The sequence below is a fragment of the Pristiophorus japonicus genome, chromosome 5 (genome assembly GCF_044704955.1).
Source record: "Pristiophorus japonicus isolate sPriJap1 chromosome 5, sPriJap1.hap1, whole genome shotgun sequence".
Lineage (NCBI taxonomy): Eukaryota > Metazoa > Chordata > Chondrichthyes > Pristiophoridae > Pristiophorus > Pristiophorus japonicus.
Genome location: NC_091981.1, coordinates 244,526,296 through 244,551,516, shown reverse-complemented (window position 1 = coordinate 244,551,516; position 25,221 = coordinate 244,526,296). Strand labels below are relative to the sequence as shown.

Genomic DNA, 25,221 nt, shown 5'->3' with positions numbered 1-25,221 from the left:
ATTTTGAAGTTAACAGTTTGAGGGAGTCCATTATATCAATGGGGCATTCTATCCTGCAGGACTAATAGAAAGCAATGGATTAGATTAGAAAAGCATTCAAGTTTGTCACTGAGGTGTTGTGCTGAAATCTGTTTTGTATCCTTCTGCATATATATATGTCCGAGACTATGGCCCCGAACTTGGTGGAAACTAAGTTCCGCCTAAGCGCCGCCCAAAGGACTGCTGAATTACCTGACAGTACTTTGGGCGGGAGATTTGTGGAAAAGTCTGGGAAAGACCGCCCGGCAGCAAAAAAACAACTTCCGCCATGAATCTGGGTGGCAGCGGGCGGGACCTCCCAATATCGGCATCAAATGCAATCCTCGGCAAAGTACCGCCGAGGATTGAGTCGGCCCAGGGTCGGGGGGAAACCTAAAATTTAAAATTTTCAAAAAATAAAAAAAAACCTTGCAAAACCTTCAGGGGACCCCATCCACCTGAAGCACTGGAGAAAAAAATAAAGCAAGTTTACTAACCTTTTTTTACAGGTCTTCTTATTTATCGTTGAGGTTAGACCTGCCTTCATGCGGCGGTCCTTCCCCCTGCTGCAGCGGACTCCAGCCCGGACCAAACTGGCAGCTCGGCAGGCGGGAGGACACTTAAGTGAGTTGCACGCCAGCAGCCGGTTCCCAGCGGTCTTCCCACCCTCCTCCAAACTCGCTCGAAAGGGAGACCGCCCAGAACCGGCGGGAAGTGAGTGCACCAAGTTCAACTCCATTTGAATGGTGGGGAGGCAAAAGTGGACATTTTAGCAAATAGGCATGGAAGTGGTAGAATCGAATCCGTTGCTTTCTAATTTGTAACAATTTTGAATCAACTTGAGAAATTCATTATGTTGCAGTGGCTGAGAGAACTTTGGGGTTTTATACAGAGAGTTGGCACAGGTTCAATGGGCTGAATGGCCTCCTTCTGCGCTGTAACCATTTTGCGATTGCACAAAAGGTTTTCCTGATGTAGTGAAATTCATAAATGATATTTAAAAAGCATGTTTTTTTTTGGAGGTATGTATATTTGTGGTTTCAGTGTCTGTTGTGAGTAATATAGTACAAATGTAATTTTGTCTTAATATTTGTATTCTAATGCACCTGTAATGTTGGTGATTGGTCAGTGGCATTTCAAATAATCAGAATTTTCAGAGGGAGGAAACTTCATCCCATTTTCAGCTGTCACGATCCTTCCCTGTTGCTCTCCATCCTGAACCTTTTAGCATTCTACCTAATCTTTGATTCACTTCCAGATCCCCTGCTCCCTTCTACCAGTACCCACTTCAGGTCCACACTCTTCCTTTCTTATACCGAGGCACACTCCAAAATCTCGAGCTCTGCCCCCATACTCCCACTGAGACTTCCTCGGTGTTCCAGCTTTGCCTCCATTCCCCATGTCCAGCCTGACACAGCAGCTGCCAGTTCCTTGCTTCCCTGGTCATCCTGACTCCAAGTGTCATAGCCTTCCTGGTCATAACTGACTGTTATGATAGAGAATAAATCCATTTTGTACCCTTTTAATTACTGTTAAAATGGCAGCATTGTTAATTTCTTTGTTACTATATACTATTTATGTTCATGTTGACTGAGTTTATTTCGGGCATTTGTAATGTAACTTTTAGATTTGTAATTTATAATTATTTACTATTCGTAGAATAATTTATAATTCATCTATTTGATTTCTATGTATATAAATAAATAAGATTTTGTCCATAGTCTTTGTAGTGTACCAGATATTCATTAATATATTGATATTCACATGATTTTTAAGGATCGATCCTTTGTTCCTGGTTCAACTATCACTGTGAAGTCAAGCCCGTACATTCCCACTCCCAACCTACAATCTCAAGGCCCGTTCCCTTGTGCCAAGACAACAAGATAGCATAGGCATCAAGCTTCTGCTCCCAGAGAGGATTAAGATCATTTCTGCATCTGAGGTTTGTAGCCACAAATCTGCCTATAGATTTCTATGATAGATAGGGGAAAATTAGATTTGTGAGACCAGAACATAAGAATTAGGAGCAGGAGTAGGCCATACGGCCCTTCAAGCCTGCTCCGCCGTTCATTAAAATCATGGCTGAACTTCGACCTCAACTCCACTTTCCCACCTAATGCCCATATCCCTTCATTCACCTCGAGTCCAAAAATCTTTCTATCTCAGCCTTGAATATGCTCAACAACTTAGCATCCACAGCCATTTTGGGTAGAGAACTCCAAAGATTCACAACCCTCTGAGTGAAGAAATTCCTCCTCATCTCGGTCTTAAATGGCTGACTCCTTATCATAAGACTATGCCCCCTAGTTCGAGACTCTCCAGCCAGGGGAAACAACCTTCAGCATCTACCCTGTCAATCCCCCTCAGAATCTTACATGTTATGTTATGCAGATAAAAAAACAAAGGCAGGCAGACAAACCTATCTGGCCAATAAACATAATGATGAGGCAAACAGCGCTCACCATTATTAATGTTGAAATTGGACAGTAACTTACAACGACTGCACACGCGCTGTTCAATGCATAAATGAAGTTGCTGTCCGAAATGTCCTGCTCCTCATAAAAGTTGCGCGACAACGGCATCTCGCCAGGAGATTCACCGTTGAAATACATAGAACGACGTGAAGTTGCTGTACTTCGTTCATCGATACGCATTAAATGCAACAGAAAAAATTAGGGCTTGCCCATTCCAGTGTACGTGTCCTTTAATGGTGTGATGCCTTACTTACTACCAAACAACCTCTCTGCCACTGAAAATTAACTTTAACATGCGTGGAGTCTTATTTCTTCAGATTTTAATTTGTTGGAGATATTAAAAAAAAATTTAAATAAAAAATGTTTTTGCTTTTTCATTCTCTTAATCCAATCTTTTCTTTTCATTTTGTTTTCCGTACCCGATTTGACATTGAATAAAATAATCTAACTGACGCTTCCTGGTTCAGACACCTCGCTGTTCATCGATTCTTCAGTCTGATTGGTTCAGGAAATACATAGTTGCTTGTCCTCTTCACACAGGTTCCAGATTGTTGTCGAGGGCACTGTGACTTTTTGATAGTTAGCTGCCAGGAACTTCCAGTGCAAAACCCATAAAAAGTCTACGTGCAAGTGCAACCATTTGTTCGCCACTCACCGCAGAATCTGGCCCACTGAGATACAGAGGAAGTGTGTGAAAGGCATAGAGTTCCAAGCATACAGCAAGAGAAATGCACAGAGAACAACACTAAGACAGGATACAGAAAAAAGAGAAAGTAAGAGTCATAAACAAACACAAATATAGAGTTGCCAATAGGAAAAGATCTAGGAGGCAGAACAAATTGAAAATGAGACTGAGTAAGGTGGAAAGAATCAGAGATAGAGGAAGACAGATTTATTTTATATTTTGTGTAAAATAAAACCTGTATTCCATTATTTTCATAGTATAAATTAGTTGGTAATGGTGACAACACATGCACCACTTTCCTGCCATGAAATTGGTTTTTATTGGCTTGGAAAATAAAAAGTTGTTTGCCAAAATTGAGTGTACAGTGGTAATATAAACAGATCACAAGAAGAGGATTGATGACCTAATTTGAGTTAATCTCCTCCACCTATGTAATACAGTATATCCTGTGTCTCAACAAAAAAAAAGCAAAAATTTATCCTCAACTTGTCTGTATGCATTGCTGGTTTGTTTCTCTTAAAAATGTTAACATATTATGGTTATGTTTCATTTTTATGTTCTTCTTCACCACTTCATATGTAAACATTTCTGCAAATGATTTGGGAGGGGGGAAAGAGTAAGAATGTTACTTTAAGGTTCAGATAAAATGTAAACGTTGTATAGTGGTTGTGTTTATCACCCAGTTAAATGCTTAAGCGACAGATGTGTGTAAGCTGAACAAAATTATTTCATCCAAAAAAATGAAAAAAACCTAATGCATTGACCAGGTTTTGATTTTTTTTTCCTAATTATATAAATATTACAGCTCTTCAATGCATTATGAAACTCAATCCCACCTTACAATTTCTGCTGTTCGGGTGAATTCAGCAACATTTTATTATTCTCATCTATGTCTGAGAGACTTAACAGCCATATGTTTTGGAGGTTAAAGTGCTTTATAGGAGCACTTTTAATGGAAAAGAGTTAGTCATTTGTTTACAAGTACACTTTCTGATGTGATTTACAGCTTTGCCACATTATTGCATCATTTGCACACGTCTTTGCAAGATGAGAATGACGCGTGGCTATTCTGGCTCTTTCCCTCTAAACAAAAAAAGCTCGGAAAAGTCTTCATCATAGAACCCTGTTGAAACCCATTCATTAAGGGTATTACTAGTATTAAAGCGGTTTGAAATTCACATTCACACACTGTGCAGTATAGGTCAGGATTTATATCTACCAGATTGAATTCTGGTAAGTAACCTCCAACAAGAAATTGCATTTATGTCGCGCCTTCAATGTAGTAAAACATCCCGAGGCACCTTACAGGAGGGTTAGCAAACAAAATTTAAGACCGAGCCACATAAGACATTTGGACAAGCTTGATCCAAGAGGTCAGTTTTGAGGAGTGTCATAAAGGAGCAGGGAGAAGTAGAGAGGTTTAGGGAAGGAAATCCAGAGCTTGTGGCCTAGGCAGCTGAAGGAATGGCAACAAATCGTGCAGCAATTAAAATTGGGGCTGCGCAAGAGGCCATAATTGAAGGAGCTCTGAGATCTTATAGCATTGTAGGACTGGAGCAGGTTCCAGAGATAGGGAGAGATGAGTCCATGGAGTGATTTGAAAACAAGGATTTTAAAATCAAGGCAAGCCATTGTAGGTGAACGATGGGTGCACAAGCCTTGGTGCGAGTTAGAACTCTGGCACCAGTTTTGGATGAATTCAAGTTCATCGAGGGTGGAAGATTGGAAGTAGCCAGGAAAGCATTGGAATAGTCAAGTCTAGACGGAGCAAAGGCATGGATGAGGGTTTCATCAGCAGATGAGCTGAGGCAGGGGCAGTGGCACAGTCGGATGATAGAGGTGGAAATAAGAGGTCTTGGTGATGGAGCAGATCATCACTGGAAGCTCATCGCTGGGTCAAATACGAAACCAAGGTTGTGAATGGTCTGGCTCAGCCTCCGACATTGCCAGGGAGAGGGATAGACTTTGTGGCTAGGGAACTGAGTTTGCGGCAGGGACCGAAGACAATGGGTTCAGTCTTCTCAATGTTTAGTGGCAGGAAATTTCTGCTCATCTTGGATGTCGGACAAGGTGTATGAAAAATCAGACAGTGGTGGGGTGAAGAGAGATAGTGGCGAGGTAGAGCTGGGGATCGTCAGCGTACATGTGGAACCTGACATTGTGTTTTCAAATGATGTTGCTGAGCAGCAGCATGTAGATAGTAGAACAAGGCTAAGGATCGATCCTTGAGGGACGCCAGAGGTAACGATGCAGGAGCGGGAAGAGAAGCCATTGCAGATGACTCTCTGGATGCAACTGGATAGATAATAATGGAACTAGGCGAGGGCGGTCCGAACTCAGCTGGATGACGGAAGAGAGATTTTGGAGGAGTGTGTCATCAACCGTGTCAAAGGTTGCAGACAGGTTGAGAAAGGATGACTTACCACAATCACACAGGATATCAGTTGTGACTTTTTAATGAGGGCTGTTTCAGGACTGTAGTACGGGAAGAAACCTGACTGGAGGTATTCTAACATGGAATTCTGGGAAAGATGGGCAAGAATTTGGGAGACAGCGCATTCAAGAGGAAAGGGAGGTTGGAGATGGGGTGGCAGTTTGCAAGGACAGATGGGTTTAGGGTGTCTATTATTGAGGAGCAGGGTAATGATGGCAGATTTTAAGTGGAGGGGACAGTACCTGAGGAGCGATAACTGGTAGCAATATCAGCTAACATGGGAGCAAAGAAGAGAAGTTAGGTGGTCAGCGGTTTGGTGGGGATAGGGTTGAGGGAGCAGGAGGTGGGTCATATCGACAAGATGAGCTTGCAGAAGGCATGAGGGCAGATAGGAGTGAAACTAGAGAAAGTTGAGAGTTCAGGGCGAGGTCAAGGGAACCTTGGGGGAAGTTTGATCCAGTGGGCTTCGGGATGGAAGGGAAATGGCAGAGGCAGCTGAACAGATGTTCTCAATCACAGTGACAAAGAAATCCATGTCCTTACACTTGTTGGAGGTGAGAGTGGAGGAGGTAGGGGAGAGGGGTTTAAGAGGACGTTTTATCGTGGACAAGAGAAGCCGGGGTTATCTTGGCATTCTAGGATGATCCTGGAACTATTGGCAGAGGAGAGCAGGACGCAATCGTGCCTTCGGTGACCCAGCCAGATCTGGCGGTGAATGGCTAAACAAGTTGTCTACTATAAAAGTTCAAGAACAAACCCGCCATAACTGTAACTAGTACAAGGCAATGTCTTAACATTTCATTTTCAATCTTTCATTGTGATGACAAAGAGCCAAGTGCATAGAAACGTCGAAAATACATGCAGGAGTAGGCCATTCGGCACTTCGAGCCTGCACCACCATTCAATAAGATCATGGCTGATCATCACCTCAGTATCCCTTCTCTGCTTTCTCTCCATACCCCTTGATCCCTTTCGCCGTAAGGGCCACATCTAACTCCCTCTTGAATATATCCAACAAACTGGCATCAACAACTCTCTGCGGCAGAGAATTCCACAGGTTAACAACTCTGAGTGAAGAAGTTTCTCCTCATCTTGGTCCTATATGGCTTTCCCTTTATCCTTAGATTGTGTCCCCTAGTTTTGGACTTTCCCAACATCGGGAACATTCTTCCTGCATCTAACCCCTCAAGTCAGTATTTTATGTTTCTATGAGATCCCCTCTCATTCTTCTAAACTCCAGTGAATACAGGCTCAGTCGATCCAATCTCTCCTCATATGTCAGTCCCGCCATTCCGGGAATCAGTCTGGTGAACCTTCGCAGCACTCCCTCAATAGCAAGAACGTCCTTCCTCAGATTAGGAAACCAAAACTCAACACAATATTCCAGGTGAGGCCTCACCAAGGCCCTGTACAACTGCAGTAAGACCTCCCTGCTCCTATACTCAAATCCCCTAGCTATGAAGGCCATCATGCCATTTGCCACCTTCACCACCTGCGGTACCTGCATGCCAACTTTTAATGACTGATATACCATGACACCCAGGTCTCGTTGCACTTCCCCTTTTCCTAATCTGCAGCCATTCAGATAATATTCTGCCTTCGTGTTTTTGCCACCAAAAAAAAAAATAACCTCACATTTATCCACATTATACTGCATCTGCCATGCATTTGCCCACTCACCAAACCTGTCCAAATCACCCTGCAGCCTTTTAGCATCCTCCTCGCAGCTCACACCGCCATCCAGCTTAGTGTCATCTGCAAACTTGGAGATATTACACTCAATTCCTTCATCTAAATCATTGATGTATATTGTAAATAGCTGGGGTCCCAGCACTGAGCCCTGCGGCACCCCACTCGTCACTGCCTGTCATTCTGAAAAGGATCTGTTTATCCCGACTCTCTGCTTCCTGTCTGTCAACCAGTTCTCTATCCACGTCAATACATTACCCCCAGTATCATGTGCTTTAATTTTTCACACCAATTTCTTGTGTGGGACCTTGTCAAAACCCTTTTGAAAATCCAAATACACCACATCCACTGATTGTCCCCTGTCCACTCGACTCATTACATTCTCAAAAAATTCTAGAAGATTTGTCAAGCATGATTTCCCTTTCATAAATCCATGCTGACTTGGACCGATCCTGTCACTGCTTTCCAAATGCACTGTTATTTCATCTTTAATCATTGATTCCAACATTTTCCCCACTACTGATGTCAGGCTAACCGGTCTATAATTCCCTGTTTTCTCTCTCCCTCCTTTTTTCCAAAACGTGATGTTACATTAGCTACCCTCCAGTCCATAGGAACTGATCCAGAGTCGATAGACTGCTGGAAAATGATCACCAATGCATCCACTATTTCTAGGGCTACTTCCTTCAGTACTCTGGGATGCAGATTATCAGGCCCCGGGGATTTATCGGCCTTCAATCCCATCAATTTCCCTAACACAATTTCCTGACTAATAAGGATTTCCTTCAGTTCCTCCTGAATCAGCATGGATTTGTGAAAGGGAAATCATGCTTGACAAATCTTCTGGAATTTTTTGAGGATGTTTCCAGTAGAGTGGACAAGGGAGAACCAGTTGATGTGGTATATTTGGACTTTCAGAAGGCTTTCGACAAGGTCCCACACAAGAGATTAATGTGCAAAGTTAAAGCACATGGGATTGGGGGTAGTGTGCTGACATGGATTGAGAACTGGTTGTCAGACAGGAAGCAAAGAGTAGGAGTAAATGGGGACTTTTCAGAATGGCAGGCAGTGACTAGTGGGGTACCGCAAGGTTCTGTGCTGGGGCCCCAGCTGTTTACACTGTACATTAATGATTTAGACGAGGGGATTAAATGTAGTATCTCCAAATTTGCGGATGACACTAAGTTGGGTGGCAGTGTGAGCTGCAAGGAGGATTCTATGAGGCCTCAGAGCGACTTGGATAGGTTAGGTGAGTGGGCAAATGCATGGCAGATGAAGTATAATGTGGATAAATGTGAGGTTATCCACTTTGGTGGTAAAAACAGAGAGATAGACTATTATCTGAATGATGACAGATTAGGAAAAGGGCAGGTGCAAAGAGACCTGGGTGTCATGGTACATCAGTCATTGAAGGTTGGCATGCAGGTACAGCAGGCGGTTAAGAAAGCAAATGGCATGTTGGCCTTCATAGCGAGGGGATTTGAATACAGGGGCAGGGAGGTGTTGCTACAATTGTACAGGGCCTTGGTGAGGCCACACCTGGAGTATTGTGTACAGTTTTGGTCTCCTAACCTGAGGAAGGACATTCTTGCTATTGAGGGAGTGCAGCGAAGGTTCACCAGACTGATTCCCGGGATGGCGGGACTGACCTATCAAGAAAGACTGGATCAACTGGGCTTGTATTCACTGGAGTTCAGAAGAATGAGAGGGGACCTCATAGAAACGTTTAAAATTCTGACGGGGTTAGACAGGTTAGATGCAGGAAGAATGTTCCCAATGTTGGGGAAGTCCAGAACCAGGGGACACAGTCTAAGGATAAGGGGGAAGCCATTTAGGACCGAGATGAGGAGGAATTTCTTCACCCAGAGAGTGGTGAACCTGTGGAATTCTCTACCACAGAAAGTTGTTGAGGCCAATTCACTAAATATATTCAAAAAGGAGTTAGATGAAGTCCTTACTACTAGGGGAATCAAGGGGTATGGTGAGAAAGCAGGAATGGGGTACTGAAGTTGCATGTTCAGCCATGAACTCATTGAATGGCGGTGCAGGCTAGAAGGGCCGAATGGCCTACTCCTGCACCTATTTTCTATGTTTCTATGTTTCCTCATCCCTAGACCCTCTGTCTCCTAGTATTTCCAGAAGGTTATTTGCGGCTTCCTTCGTGAAGACAGAACCAAAGTATTTGTTCAGTTGGTCTGCTATTTCTTTGTTCCCCATTATAAATTCACCTGATTCTGACTGCGAGAGACCTACATTTGTCTTCACGAATCTTTTTCTCTTCACATATCTGTAGAAGCTTTTGCAGTCAGTTTTTTCTTTCATATTTTGTTAACATTCTGTGGCGTTCCTTGCAATAACAGCTTGCAAGTAGATAGTTCTTTTGAGGTGATTTTTGGAGTTGGCAGAGAGGTACCCAGGTTGATGTGTTGAAGGAGAATGTTTCTGCTGAATGGTCTGCCATCAAAGATGGAAGTGAGGAACCAGAGTCAAAAGACCAAAAAGCATGTTCTGGCACAAGCTAGAGAAAGTTGCAGCAGTACAGGTTGGACCGATGACGGACCAGCGAATTTTCCGAACCAACGCTGCTGACAACGACGTAAATGCGTTCTGCGCATGCGCTGCGCAGAAGCCTACTGCGCAGCATTTAGTCGTCCAGAATCACACTTTTTAAAAATCCTCAGGCCCAGCTTCAGCGCCTCAGTCAGCCGCCTGGCCTTCCCTTCCCTTCCCATTCCTTGGCCGGCCCGCTTACCTCAATGAACACCAACACTTCAAAAAAATCATGTCCATACACACGCACAAAAAAACTAGAGATCGGAGATAAAGTGGAGGATAAAGTCAAGGAAAGATGCCAACCCTTACCCATGATCCTACTCCCGACGCCAGCACATGTGTAAGCTGCAAACAGAGCCTGACTGGAGGAAACGGTAGCCTCCTTGCACCGAGACACGCACACGCACAACAACTGGAATATGCAATAGATCCTGAGAAGGAGAATCAGAGCCTGCCTCCCTCACTGACCCCCCGGACAGGTCGGAGCGCTTTGTACAATGCACAGACACAGACCCCCCACCCCACTGAGAGAGGGAGAGAGACAGCGAGCTGCAGGCAGCGCCATTGTGCAACATGCATGAGCTCTCTGCCTGTGGCTCCTGCTTACAGTCTGTGGGCATGGTCCCCAGCACCAGCGGAACTCATACTGACAGCCGTTCCAGCCAATCGCCGCACACACACACATACACACACACACCGCAGCAGCACCCCAACCCAGCCTGTGCACTGCAACAGCACTTAAAGGGGCAGTCCATGATGGGACTGATGCCAGATCAGGGATGTTTCCAAATTAAAGCGTCCTGGACTGGAGAGGTACAACCTGCATTGAGTAAATGGAGGTGAGATTTTTTAATTTCATGCATTAGAGGATGGGTAACCAATGGAGGTTGTTGTGTCGGATGGAACTGTGGGGGGTTGGAACAGGAGGCAAAGAGAGAGTTGGAGAAGCCTGGAGGTAACGATGGCACAAATCATTGTTTTAGAAGTGATTGGGGATGAGATATGATGAAATGATGTTTGAGATGTATGTGGGCAGCCTTGGTAATGGGTAAGATATGTCTTGAAGCTCGGTTCAGAATACAGGCTGCCTGTTTCAACTTGAGTGAGCAGCTGGTGAGGAAAATGGAATTGAGGGCTAGGTTGTAGAATTTGTGATGGGTGGTGAACTCAATGATCTTGCCGATACGGAGTTGAAAGTTTTTACTTATGCTCGATTTTGAAGTTAAGGACAGAACAACAATGGTTATGGAATGGAGATTTGTAGTAGAGAGAGAGAGAGAGAGAGTTAAGTTTAAGAAGCATGCATATAGAAGCTGACTCCATGCCATGGAGGAGAAGCCACCATTGGGAATGTGTTGGCTAATTTGAGATGGAATCAATGCAATGGAGAAAAGGTGATGCCACAGATATGCTTGACCAGAAGGTGAGACAGAGGTGATGGTATGAGTCGAGTCTGTTGGTGCCACATTGCTCTAAGATGATCATATACCTGTTAAAAGAATCTTTTGTTCTTGAAGGAATCACAAGCACATCAATTAAGTACCTTGAAAACATCAGATTGTGCGGGAAGGGGATTCGGTTCTTTTGTGTTAACTCTGTGGAGATTGAGTCATAAACATCTGTTGAGAGTTGTAACTGTGAAATGTTTAATAACTATATTTTCAAGACAAATTGAGTTTTCCTTTGCAGCTTTCAAACCAGTGCAGATGGAATACAAGCAGTTAGTATGTGCCACACTTTCCATTTTACCATATTTAGTCAACCTTAGTTGTAGGAGGGGGAGGGGTGGGGGGGCAGGCACCCTGATCTGTACCCTTAGAATAGCAGCACAATCTGCAAGTAATGGTGTAGATTTCACCACTGCACTGAAAGCAGATTACGAAGTGAATGTCCGGGATTGATCCTGCCTCTAACACTCATGTTTTGTTTGCAATGACTTTTCCTGTACATTGGGTGTTTGGATTCACCGTTCCATGTAATAAATCAGCTCTTGATCTTGCTGTAGAGTTGCCACATATGATTAGCTGAACTAAAGTGAACTGAAGGGCCCTGCCAAAGCTGGTCCACTGAGGGCTAGAGAAAAAGACTGGTGATTAATGGTCTGTTATTCTTCATGCTGGCCTTCGTTTGAACACCCAAAAAAGTAATAGCTTTGAACAAGATAGATTCTCAGATGTCACTAATGCAATGAGTAAAAACATTATTTCACTGACATTTTCTCTACCATTTCATTGTTTCATAGCTCACTGAGGATCTGCACAATACGCCAATGAACAGTGAGATCAGAGAACTGGTGAAGCTGCTATCACAGCCCCATCTCAAGGTGAGGACATATAACACATGTGAACGTGGTGTCTAAGTAAGCCATTTGCTTGAGTTTCATTGCTGTAGGCATTTAGCAATAAGTGAGACCAGAAAATTAAAATCTGATCCAACCTCAGGGTTCTGTTGCTGAAATTCCAGCTCTCCTTAGCTTTATCACATTTGTGTACTCTATATCAAGTCTCTGCACTTGAAAAGCATTGCGTCTGATGTAGAAAATGTTTTAACTCATGATCTTTTCTACTAGCAGGCTGATTGGGTGTATTGGTATCTAAAGGTCTAATTTATTAAATTTGCCTTCGGTACTGATTCCAGATTAAATAACACATTTAACCTCCTCAAAATTTTCGTGACAAGCATTGGGAATCTAAAATCTGAAAGATGAAGATGTGCAAGAACGATAAACAGCCTATCTAGACATAGGTAGTCCTTTGAGCAACACATTTTGGATACAATTGGTTTGTCTTTTGGTACACGTTGAGAAATTATTTTCTGTGCAAGCCAATCATTTTACCAATTAGTATGTTCCAAAAGATCAGAAGAAAATAACTAACAAAATGAGAGAATGGGAATGGAGAAAATAAATATGGTCGGTGTTAAACTGGAGAGGCAAAAGTAGCCTTGCAATCGCTATAATTGTAACCTGGAATGGAAACATTTCCTAGCTATGATTTTTACATTGCAGTTGGGTAATGGGTGAGATCTGATCCTGAATGGAGGAGATTTTTTTAAATTCATTCACAGGATGTGGCAAAGCTGGCATTTATTGCCCATTCCTAATTACCCTTGGCAAGGTGGTGGTGAGCTGCCACCTTGAACTGCTGCAGTCCATGTTGTGAAGGTACTCCCACAGTGCTGTCAGGTAGAGAGTTACAGGATTTTGACCAAGCGACAATGAAAGAACGGCTATATATTTCCAAGTGAGGATTGTGTGTGACTTGGCGGGGAACATGGAGATGGTGGTGTTCCCATGTGCCTGCTGCCCTTGTCTTTCTTGGTGGTAGAGATTGCGGGTTTAGGAGTTGCTGTCGAAGAAGCCTTGGCAAGTTGTTGTCGTGTATCTTGTAGAAGGTATATACTGTAGCCACAGTGCGGCAGTGGTGGAGGGAGTGAATGTTTCAGGCGGTGCATGAAGCTGCTTCGTCCTGGATAATATTGAGTGTTGGAGCTGCATTCATCCAGCCAAGTGGAGAACATTTCATCACTGTTCTGACTTGTGCCTTGTAGTTGGTGGAAAGGCTTTGGGGAGTCAGGAGGTGAGACCCAGAATACCCAGCCTCTCACCTGTTCTTGTAGCCACAGTATTTGTGTCACTGGTCCAGTTGAGTTTCTGGTCAATGGTGACCCCCAGGATGTTGGTGGTGGGGATTTGACAATGGTAATGCCATTGAATGTCAAGGGGTGTTGGTTAGACTTTCTCTTGTTGGAAATAGTCATTGCCTGGCAGTTGTGTGGTGCGAATGTTACTTGCTAATTAACAACCCAAGCCTGAATGTTGTCCAAATCTTGCTGCATGTGGGCAAGAACTGTTTCATTATCTGGAGTTGCAAATGGAACTGAACACTTCAATCGTCAGCAAACATCCTCACTTCTGACCTTATGATGGAGAGAAGGTCATTGATGAAGCAACTGAAGATGGTTGGGTCTAGGACATTGCACTGAGGCACTTCTGCAGTAATAACCTAGGCCTGAGGTAATTGGTCTCCAACAACTGTAACCATCTTTCTTTGTGCTAGATATGATTCCAGCCGGCAGAGAGTTTTCCTCCGATTCCCATTGACTTCAATTTTACTGGGGCTTCTTGATGCCACATTTGGTCAAATGCTGCCTTGATGTCAAGGACAGTCTCTCTCACCTCACCTCTGGGATTCAGCTCTTTTGTCCATGTTTGGACCAAGGCTGTGATGAGATCTGGAGCTGAGTGGTCCTGGCAGAGCCCAAACTGAGCATTAGTGAGCAGATTATTGGTGAGTAAGTGCTGCTTGATAGCACTGTCGACGGTGCCTTCAATCATTTTGCTGTGGCAAGAATATAGGCTATCACAGAGGTCCTGGTGTAATGGATTTATATCTCTCTTTCTCTAAACCTTGTTTTTAATATTTTTAGCATTCCAAAATCTTGCTATTTAACCGTGATGGTTTGTCACTTTTTTGAAATTATACATTATTACTCTTAAAGCTATCAACTGATCTAGCCTAAAATATAACCACCTGTAAATTTATCTGCTCAAACATTTTGGTTCTGTTCAGAGAACTACAGTCTTTACATCATTTAAGTAGTACGTTTGCTTCTTGCTCGGATTTGCCTTATGGTGAGTGTCGGATACATTTATACTTTTGACATTGAACCTGAGATTTGATTGCTTTGGACTTTAGGCAGGAAGTAAGAAATAAGATTTTTTTTTAAATTTGTAGTAACGTTAAAATAAAATATGGTATAGTTATATTATTGCCAGCACAATATTGATAACTTTCTGGAGTTGTGAGAACTGACAGTACAAGGTTGTGGTGCAATTTTAATGCTTGCTAATTGAGGACGTGAAGTTCCGTGGATGTGGTCTCTGATTAGAAACATACAAAATAGGTGCAGGAGTAGGCCCTTCGAGCCCGCACCACCATTCAATAAGATCATGGATGATCATTCACCTCAGTACCTCTTTCCTGCTTTCTCTCCATACCCCTTGATCCCTTTAGCCGTAAGGGCCATAATCTAACTCCCTCTTGAATATATCCAATGAACTGGCATCAACAACTCTCTGCGGTAGGGAATTCCACAGGTTAACAACTCTCTGAGTGAAGAAGTTTCTCCTCATCTCGGTCCTAAATGGCTTACCTATTATCCTTAGACTGTGACCCCTGGTTCTGGACTCCCCCAGCAACGGGAACATTCTTCCTGCCTCTAACTTGTCCAATCCCGTCAGAATTTTGTACGTTTCTATGAGCTCCCCTCTCATCTTTCTAAATTCTAGTGAATACAGATCCAGTCTCTCCTCATATGTCAGTCCTGCCATCCGGGAATCAGTCTGCACTCCCTCAATAGTAAGAACGTCCTTCTTCAGATTTGGAGACCAAAACTGAACACAGTATTCCATGTGAGGCCTCACCAAGGCCCTGTACAACTGCAGTAAGACCTCCCTGCTCCTATACTCAAATCCGCTAGCTAGGAAGGCCAAAATACCATTTGCCGCCTTCACCGCCTGCTGCACCTGCATGCCAACCTTCAATGACTGACGTACCATGACACCCAGGTCTCGTTGCACCTCCCCTTTTCCTAATCTGCCGCCATTCAGATAATATTCGTGTTTTTGCCACCAAAGTGGATAACCTCACATTTATCCACATTATACTGCATCTGCCATGCATTTACCCATTCACCTAACATGTCCAAGTCACCCTGCAGCCTCTTAGCATCCTCCTCACAGCTCACACCGCCACCCAGCTTAGTGTCATCTGCAAACTTGGCAATATTACTCTCAATTCCTTTGATTGTTGATTTAATTTTTAATACTGGAATATAGCAGATGGAGAAGTTGGCGATGTTACCTGAGAAACTTCTATGTGATTCAGTGGACGATCTGAGCTCTTTTTAGACTTCAATGTTAAACTTTTATAAAGTTACTTTCGAGCAGGCAGTGTAATCAATGTGTTTGTTTCCAAATTGTTTTGAGCAGGATGAAAAATGGCAAACCATTGCAGTTTTGCAATCCTACTGCTGCTAAAGTACTCCCAATTTCCATCAGTGCAATGGAAAAAGTACTTTACACTGGCACAAGATGTGCTGAAAACACCATCTTCGAATAAACCGAAAATAATGGGCTCAATTTTCCCCACTGATTTGCGCCGTTTTTTTGGAGTCGGCTGCTTTTTCTGGCGTTACTTAAAAATCTACAGTTTCCCCAATCAATTTACACCAGCGTAACTCAATTAGTTACGATTTTTTTAGCTAAGATTTTTTTTATCTAAAGAGGCGTAACAGCCACCTAGGCCAATTCTGGTCATTTAGTGAACTTTGGCCAGCTGATAGTTACTCCATTTCTGCTTAGGCCAGCGTATGTGGCTTCTGCAGAAAACTCTTGCGGAGAGTTAAAGAAATCGGCACAGGTAAGTAAATCGGAGGCCATTCGGCCTGGGCTGGGGCAGGAATTGGAGCGGACCGGGAAGGCACTCGCTCGGGGCCAGGAGAGGGTCGGCGGGGGAGGGAGCAGACAGACCGGCAAGCCCTTCGGCCTGGGCCAGGGGCGGAGTGCGGAGCGGACTGGGAAGGCACTCGCTCGGGGCCAGGAGAGGGTCGGCGGGGGAGGGAGCGGATGGACCGGCAAGCCATTCGGCCTGGGCTAGGGGCAGGGAGTGGAGTGGAGTGGAGCGGGGACCGGACCGGGAAGGCACTCGGGGCCAAGGTCCGTGCGGGGGGGGGGAATGCTTTTCTGTAAACTCTGTGGAATAGAAATTAAAAAATGTGCACTTACCTTAAGCTGCTGCGCCCGCTTGAGATTCCAGTCCTGGTCTGAAGTCCTCTCGATTGCCAACTCGGAGCTGTACTGCGCATGCATGTCCATTGCAACGACGTCAAAAAGGTAATGTTTTTTTTCAAGCGCATGGGCAGAAGGATTGGCTGCGTTTTTCGGCACAGACAGCAGGCTCTTTTCCCCGAGGCGACTGGACATGCTGCGTGGCTCCGGATTGCAGTATAAAGATCGGGGAAAGTTAGTACAACAATTTCTGGCACATTTCTGGACCTAAAAACCCGGCGTGACTCTGGCAATATGCCAGAAAATGGGTTTGGGCAAAATTGAGCCCGATAAATCTAATTTGTGGCACACCGGCCTTTGAAATGAAGGACAAATTATATTTCTGGTCACTCATTTCTTTAAATTTTTCTTGCAACATATCTTTGAAGATAGTTGCAGTTGACATGTATTGTAAAACCATTTCCATTGCCTCAAGTCACAACGCATGAGGTTGCAGAGGTTACTTGGTAGCAGCTGAGAAAAATCTGGCAGAGTATAATAGCACAGCTTCTATGAGTTTTTGACATTGCTGCCTCCAAAATACATGACTGTATTCACTAACATCCATTTTTGTGTTGTGTATTTTTTGCCCTTTGTCTCCAACTTTGGCATCAGCCAGAAAGGCAGCGCCAAGATGTATTCCTAACTGTAGGATTTGGAGCTCTATTTTTAACATGATGGTTGCCAGCAATAAATTACTTGTCCACAGTTAAGTGATGTAAAACTACCACAATTTATTTTTTAAAATGTGATTTAAAAAGTTGTAACTATATTGCACCAGTTCTGTGCAAAATCCAATGTATAAATGTTTATAGAAATTTTTTTTTAAAAGTGTGAAGGATTAGCTCCACATAAAGGTCATTTTTGTCTCAAGTACTGTTCAATATTCTCAGTGGAATTTCACAAGGAACAGCCACAAGGTTACAAGCAGCGGTTCCTCACGGTTGCTAAGTTTATCTTTTTCAACTCCTCCCCGCCACACTAAAAGCAAATGATTCTGGTTGTTCGGAGGCAAGTTCCTGGTTGAGGTCCGAGTGCAGGGGACTTGATTCAACTGAAAACAGTTTGACTGGGATTTTAGTGGTGTGGTGTGTCATGGAGGAATAACAAGAAATCAGCTAAAGGCTGGGCATTACCACACAATGTGATGAGAAATGCCCCAAAAATTCAATTGAGAGTAAACTTCACAAACTACAATCCTTCTCCAGTCTTGCTCATTCACCCCCCGCCCCCCCCCCACCACCTTGGAATTAATGGTCTTTCAATCTCTGAGCAGACTTCTCTGAACGTCTTTAACCCCGATTTCTAACATCCTCAAGGACTGTATCTGATGGTGACTGAGCACTGAGATCAACTTCTGGACTCGATACCGAGCTGGCAACTGGTGCCTTCCCCGCCCCCCCACCCAACCTCCCCAGGCAGATTCCTACACCCTGACTGTGTACCAGCACATGATTTTGACAAAAAACTATCTCATTCCCTGTCTGCCAGACCAGCCACAGATTCCATCAACTTTATTTAGACGTCTCTTAAATGGATGTCTCCTTCCTCTTGCATCTGAACCCAGGTACTGTTGATGCAACCTTTGCTTCAGCTCTGCTCCATTGCGCACATATAATGGTTGCTGACCCGAAACTGTACATACCCACCCCCTTTCCACCTCCTTCCAGCGCTGCCTTCAAATACCAAGCTATGTCCCCAGAAATAAGAGATGAGGAGAGTTCAAAAAGATCAAACCACTTAAACATACTGGCAAACGAATGTCAAATTTTGATATAGATAAAGGTCAAATGTATTTGGGGGAAAAAAATCAGCAAATGGATACATAGTGAAGGATGCCAGTAATCAAAGTTAGAAAATGCATTTAGGGTTCGGATTAGGTAGTTGCAGAGAAGATGTTTCCACGTGGGGGGATCAAAACTTGAGGCCATAAATGTAAGATAGTTATTCATAAATGTAATATGGAATTCAGGAGAAACTTCTTTATCCAGAGATTGGTTAGAATGTGGAAATCGCTACCGCAAGAAATAGTTGAGGAGAATGACAATGCATTTAAAGGGAAGCTAGGTAAACACATGAAGAAAGGAATGGAAGGTTATGCTGGTAGGGTTAGATGAAGATGGGTGGGAGGAGGCTCAAGTGGAGCATATAAACACTGGCATGGACCGAATAGCCTGTTTTGGGCCGAACGGCCTGTTTCTGTGCTGTACATTTTTTCAATGCAACTAGAAATGGGCAATCAATGCCAGCCTTGCCAGCGACACCCACATCCCAAGAATAAATAAATAATTGATTTCAAATGCATTTGACTGAGTCAGCACAAACTAGTCCAACCTTGTATAAATCACTTGAGACCAGATTTGGAATATTATGTGCAATTTTGGGCATCTTACTGTAGAAGAGACACAAAAACATACTGGAAATAGTGACGAACCAAGGGTCTAATGAGTGTGAAGATCTTAAAGTAATTAATATTAGTAAAGACAAAGTACTGGAGAAATTAATGAATCTACAAGCTGTCAAATGCCCTGGACCTGATGGCCTACATCCTCGGGCTTTAAAAAAGGTGCCTGCAGTGATGGTCGATGTATTGGTTTTGATCTTCCAGATTTCCCTTGACTTTAGAATGGTTCCCAGCCCACCCTGCATGCAGCAAGACCTGGACAACATTCAGGCTTGGGCTGATAAGTGGCAAGTAACATTCGTGCCACACAAGTGCCAGGCAATGACTATCTCCAACAAGCAAGAGTCTAACCACCGCCCCTTGACTGAGCAGGCTCGAGGGGCCAAATGGCCTATTCCTGCTCCTATTTCTTGTGTTCTTGACATTCAAAGGCATCATCATTAACATCCTGGGGGTCACTAGTGAGCAGAAACTTAACTGGACCAGCCACATAAATACTGTGGCAACAAGAGCAGGTCAGAGGCTGGGTATTCTGCAATGAGTGTCTCGCCTCCTGACTCCCCAAAGCCTTTCCACCACCTACAAGGCACAAGTCAGGAGTGTGATGGAATACAGTCCACTTGTCTGGATGAGTGCAGCTCCAACAACACTCGAGAAGCTCGACACCATCCAGGGCAAAGCATCCGCTTGATTGGCATCCCATCCATCATCTTAAACATTCACTCCTTCCATCACCGACATACCACGGCTGCAGTGTGTACCATCTACAAGATGTACTGCAGCAACTTGCCACGGCTTCTACCACCTGGAAGGACAAGGGCAGCAGGCGCATGGGAACACCACCACCTTCACATTCCCCTCCAAGTCGTACACCATCCTAACTTGGAAGTATATCGCCGTTCTTTAGTCGTCGCTGGGTCAAAATCCTGTAACTCCCTCCCTAACAGCACTGTGGGAGTATCTTCACCACACAGACTGCAGCGGTTCAAGAAGGCGACTCACCACCATCTTCTCACGGGCAATTCGGGATGGGCAATAAATGCTAGCCATGCCAGCAACATCCACATCCCATGAACAAATTTTTAAAAAATCAATTGGAAGGTGGAAAATGTAATTCTGCTGTTAAAGAAAGAGGGAGAGAGTAAATGGGGAACTATAAGGCCAGTAAGCCTGACATCAGCAGTAGAGAAGATGTTAGAATCTATTATTTGGAATGTTTTAACAGGGCACTTGGAAAATCATATTATTAGACAAAGTCATCACTGTTTTATGAAGGGGAAATCGTGTTTGACAAATCTGTTTTTTGAGAGTCTAACTAGCAGGGTAGATCACTGGGAATGAATGGTTGTAATATATTTGGATTTTCAGAAAACATTTGACAAAGCACCACAGAAGAAGTTGTTGTACAATATTGGGGGCAATATATTAGCATGGATTGAGGATTGCTTAATGGACAGAAAACAGAGTAGTGTGAAACAGGTCATTTTCAGGTTTGCAGACTGTAACTAGTAGAGTGCTACAAGTATCAGTGCTTGGGCCTCAGCTATTTACTATCTATATCAATGACTTAGATGAGGGGATCGAGTGTAATGCATGCAAGTTTGCTGATGATACAAAATTAGGTGGGAAAGGAAGCTGTGAGGAGGATGCAAAGGGATGTAGACCTGTTAAGTGATTGGGCAAGAAGATGGCAGATGGAGTATAATGTGCGAAAGTGTAACATTATCTATCCACTTCGGTTGGAAGAATGGAAAAGCAGAATATATTTTTAATAGGTGAGAGACTCAGAGACGAGTTAATATGGAGATTCAGAGGGATTTGGGTGCCCTTGTACGCAAATCACAAAGTTAATGTGGATGCAGCAAGCAATTAGAAAGCTAAATGATATGTTGGCCTTTATTGCAAAGAGGTTGGCAGTATGAGTGAGGAAGTCTTGCTGCAAATATATGCGGCTTTGGTGACACCATACTTGGAGTGCTGAAGACAAATGTAGGTCCCTTGCAGTCGGGTGAAGACAAATGTAGGTCCCTTGCAGTCGGATTCAGATGAGTTTATAATGGGGAACAAAGAAATGGCAGACCAATTGAACACATACTTTGGTTCTGTCTTCACGAAGGAAGACACGAATAACCTTCCAAATGTACTAGGGGACAGTGGGTCGAGTGAGAAGGAGGAACTGAAGGATATCCTTACTAGGCGGGAAATTGTGTTCAGGAAATTGATAGGATTGAAGGCTGATAAATACCTGGGGCCTGATAGTCTGCATCCCAGAGTACTTAAGGAAGTGGCCCTAGAAATAGTGGATGCATCGGTGATCATTTTTCAACAGTCTATCAACTCTGGATCAGTTCCTATGGACTGGAGGGTAGCTAATGTAACACCACTTTTTAAAAAAGGAGGGAGAGAGAAAACGGGTAATTATAGACCGGTTAGCCTGACATCAGTAGTGGGGAAAATGTTGGAATCAACCATTAAGGATGAAATAGCAGCACATTTGGAAAGCAGTGACAGGATCGGTCCAAGTCAGTGTGGATTTATGAAAGGGAAATCATGCTTGACGAATCTTCTGGAATTTGTTGAGGATGTAACTAGTAGAGTAGACAAGGAAGAACCAGTGGATGTGGTGTATTTGGACTTTCAAAAGGCTTTTGACAAGGTCCCGCAGAAGAGATTGGAGTGCAAAGTCAAAGCCCATGGTATTGGGGGTAATGTACTGACGTGGATAGAGAACTGGTTGGCAGACGGGAAGTAGAGAGTCGGGATAAACGGATCCTTTTCAGAATGGCAGGCAGTGACTAGTGGAGTGTCGCAGGGCTCAGTGCTGGGACCCCAGCTCTTTCCAATATACATTAACGATTTGGATGAAGGAATTGAGTGTAATTTCTCCAAGTTTGCAGATGACACTAAACTGGGTGGCGCTGTGAGGGGGACGTGAATAGGCTGCAGGGTGACTTGGACAGGTTAGGTGAGTGGGAAAACGCATGGCAGATGCAGTATAATGTGGATAAATGTGAAGTTATCCATTTTAGGGGCAAAAACATGAAGGCAGAATGTTATCTGAATGGCGGCAGATTAGGAAAAGGGGAGGTGCAACGAGACCTGGGTGATATGGTTCATCAGTCATTGAAGGTTGGCATGCAGGTACAACAGGCGGTGAAGAAGGCAAATGGTATGTTGGCCTTCATAGCTAGGGGATTTGAGTATAGTAGCAGTTGTACAGAGCCTTAGTGAGGCCTCACCTGGAATATTATGGTCAGTTTTGGTCTCCTAATCTGAGGAAGGACGTTCTTGCTATTGAGGGAGTGCAGCGAAGGTTCACCAGACGAATTCCAGGTATGGCTGAACTGTCATATGAGGAGAGACTGGATCAACCGGGCCTTTGTTCACTGGAGTTTAGAAGGATGAGAGGGGATCTCATCGAAACGTATAATATTCTGATGGGACTGGACAGGTTAGATACGGGAAGAATGTTCCCGATGTTGGGGAAGTTCAGAATCAGGGGACATAGTCTTAGGATAAGGGGTAGACCATTTAGGACTGAGATGAGGAGAAACGTCGTCACTCAGAGTTGTTAACCTGTGGAATTCCCTGCCGCAGAGAGTTGTTGATGCCAGTTCATTGGATATATTCAAGAGGGAGTTAGATGTGGCCCTTACGGCTAAGGGGATCAAGGGGTATGGAGAGAAAGCAGGAAAGGGGTACTGAGGGAATAATCAGCCATGATCTTATTGAATGGTGGTGCGGGCTCGAAGGGCCGAATGGCCAACTCCTGCACCTATTTTCTATGTACAGTTTTGATCTCCTTACCGAAGGAAGGATATATTTTCCTCGGTGGGTGCAATAAAGATTCACTAGATTGATTTCTGGGATGATAGGGCTGTCCTGTGAGCTGAGTAGATTGGGCCCATACTCTCTGGAATTTCAAAGATTGAGATGTGATCTCATTGCAACATTAAGATTCTGATAGGGCTTGGCGGAGTCGATGCTGAGAAGCTGTTCCCCTGGCTGGAGGGTCTCGAACTAGGCGACAGGGTCTCAAGATAATGGATTTCTCATTAAGGACTGAGATGAGTAATTTCTTGACTCAAAAAAGTTGTGAATCTATCCTTGGGACGAAGGGAATCATGATGTGAGAATAGGGTGGGAAAGTGGAGTGGATGGCGAAGTTGAGTCATAATCTTATTCAATGATGGAGCAGTCCCGAAGGGCCTACTCCTGCTCTTATTTCTTATGTAATGTTAAAAGGAACTGGTGCAGTCCTTCAACGTTGAGAGAATTGCAACAAGGAGAGTTTCGGGGCTGGTGGTGGGCAATGGGAGGTCTAATGTCAGGAAAGCCTTGTTTTTCGTGATCCAGGTTGTCAATCCACTGACAGAAACAAATTATGTTGATGTAAGCTGGTTATTTGAGTGACTCTGAAACACCTGAAATCTGGGGAAGTGGGTTTAAAATTAACTAGTGTCAAGCAAGTTGAGAGATTCGTAAAATAAATCTTTATTCCACCTGTAGAGTCGGAGATATGTGGCACTGACCCTGAGCAAAAGCAATTGACCCGTCGTCAGTTAACTCCTTCAGAAAGGAGCTGGTAGGATTTTGAGGCAAGTCGAGAGTGAGATGATCAAATACGCCATGAGACATAGGTGTTCTGCTTCTGCACTGGAGAAGAGGTAGGACTTGTCAGTCAAAGATAACAGATCAGGACTGATTATTGGAGGTACAGAGTTGGATCAATATTCATGTATTTACTTCAGTTCAAGGAACATTTATGCAGAGTGTTTTCTCATGAAGTGAAATGGTAGACTATATAAGGAGGAGGCTTAACGGAATGAATAGTCTCTTTATTGTTCTAAAGTAACGTAAAGCCTTGTGATGATCCATCCCAGTTCTCAACTACAAACTTCTGTGCCAGAATGATAATTGAACATGATATTGCCAAATTCAACAATCAATTTTGCGCCTCAGGCCAGCTAATCATGGAGAGATAAACAGTGATGTGCTTCAAACAAGTCACTTAGAAAACCAGAAATGGTGATGATTCCAAGTACCTTTTATGCACATTTCTGAAGGGAGCTTTTTGCTTAGTCTACAGAGCACGATCCAAGTGAATATTTTTGTCTGGTAGCATTAAGATCCAGTTGTGGTCTTTTCCACTGAATTTGGTGGAAAATGGAGTCTTTGTAAACTTCTAATAACATTCACTACCCAATGTAGCTACTTTCTGGCTGGGCGTGGTAGTGTTCCCAGCGGCAACTTTTACATTGAAGAAACTGTCAAGACAATTTAAATCAAATTCTTAGACCCACACAGAGCTGGATTGGTTTTGTGTGGGGCTATCAACCAAAAAATTGAAATAAAGTTGGAATGAATTTGATACATTAATTCAAAGCATAACAATTTGCTTTAAAAAGCCGTTTATATTATGCAATGCCAGCCAATTCCAACCTCATGTCAGTGCAAACTGTGTACTGCTACTCAAGTGAATGGCCAGCCAAATTGTATTTATGTAACTGGCACCTTAAAGGGTTACTCTGGCACAGTTGGTAATTCACATTGGTATGGTATAGCTAAACTTGAAATAATGGAGAGAGAGCTCGAAGAGACAAGAGAGCTATCCATGGCTAACTAAAGAAATAAAGGACGGTATCCAATTTAAAAACAAGGGCATACAATGTGGCCAAAACTAGTGGGAGGACAGAAGATTGGGAGGGGTTTAAAAGCCAGCAAAGAATGACTAAAACAATTATTAAGGGAAGATTGACTATGAAAGTAAACTAGCACGAAATATAAAAACAGATTGCAAGAGTTTCTATAGATATATAAAAAGGAAAAGAGTGGCTAGGGTAAATGTTGGTCCCTTAGAGGACGAGACCGGGAAATTAGTAATGGGGAACATGGAGATGGCAGAAACTCTGAACAAATATTTTGTATCAGTCTTTACGGTAGAGGGCAATAACAATATTCCAACAGTGGATAGTCAAGGGGGTATAGGGGGGGAGGAACTTAACACAATCACAATCACTAAGGAGGTGGTACTCAGTAGACAATAGGACAAAAGGCAGAGAAATTCCTTGGACCTGATGGACCTTGGACCTGATCCTAGGGTCTTAAGAGAAGTAGCGGCAGGGATTGTGGATG

General features: G+C 43.6%; 1 protein-coding gene across 9 annotated transcripts in view; it reads left to right on the top strand.

Annotated features, from left to right (window-relative positions):
- The window catches only part of mpp7a (MAGUK p55 scaffold protein 7a), a 544,364-nt gene that overhangs the window by 334,816 nt on the left and 184,327 nt on the right, over positions 1-25,221 (top strand). For all 9 annotated transcript variants that reach the window (XM_070881484.1, XM_070881483.1, XM_070881489.1 and 6 more), the window contains one exon: positions 12,096-12,176. In XM_070881484.1, the coding sequence (XP_070737585.1) occupies positions 12,096-12,176 (81 nt within the window). The remainder of the gene's footprint in view (positions 1-12,095; positions 12,177-25,221) is intronic.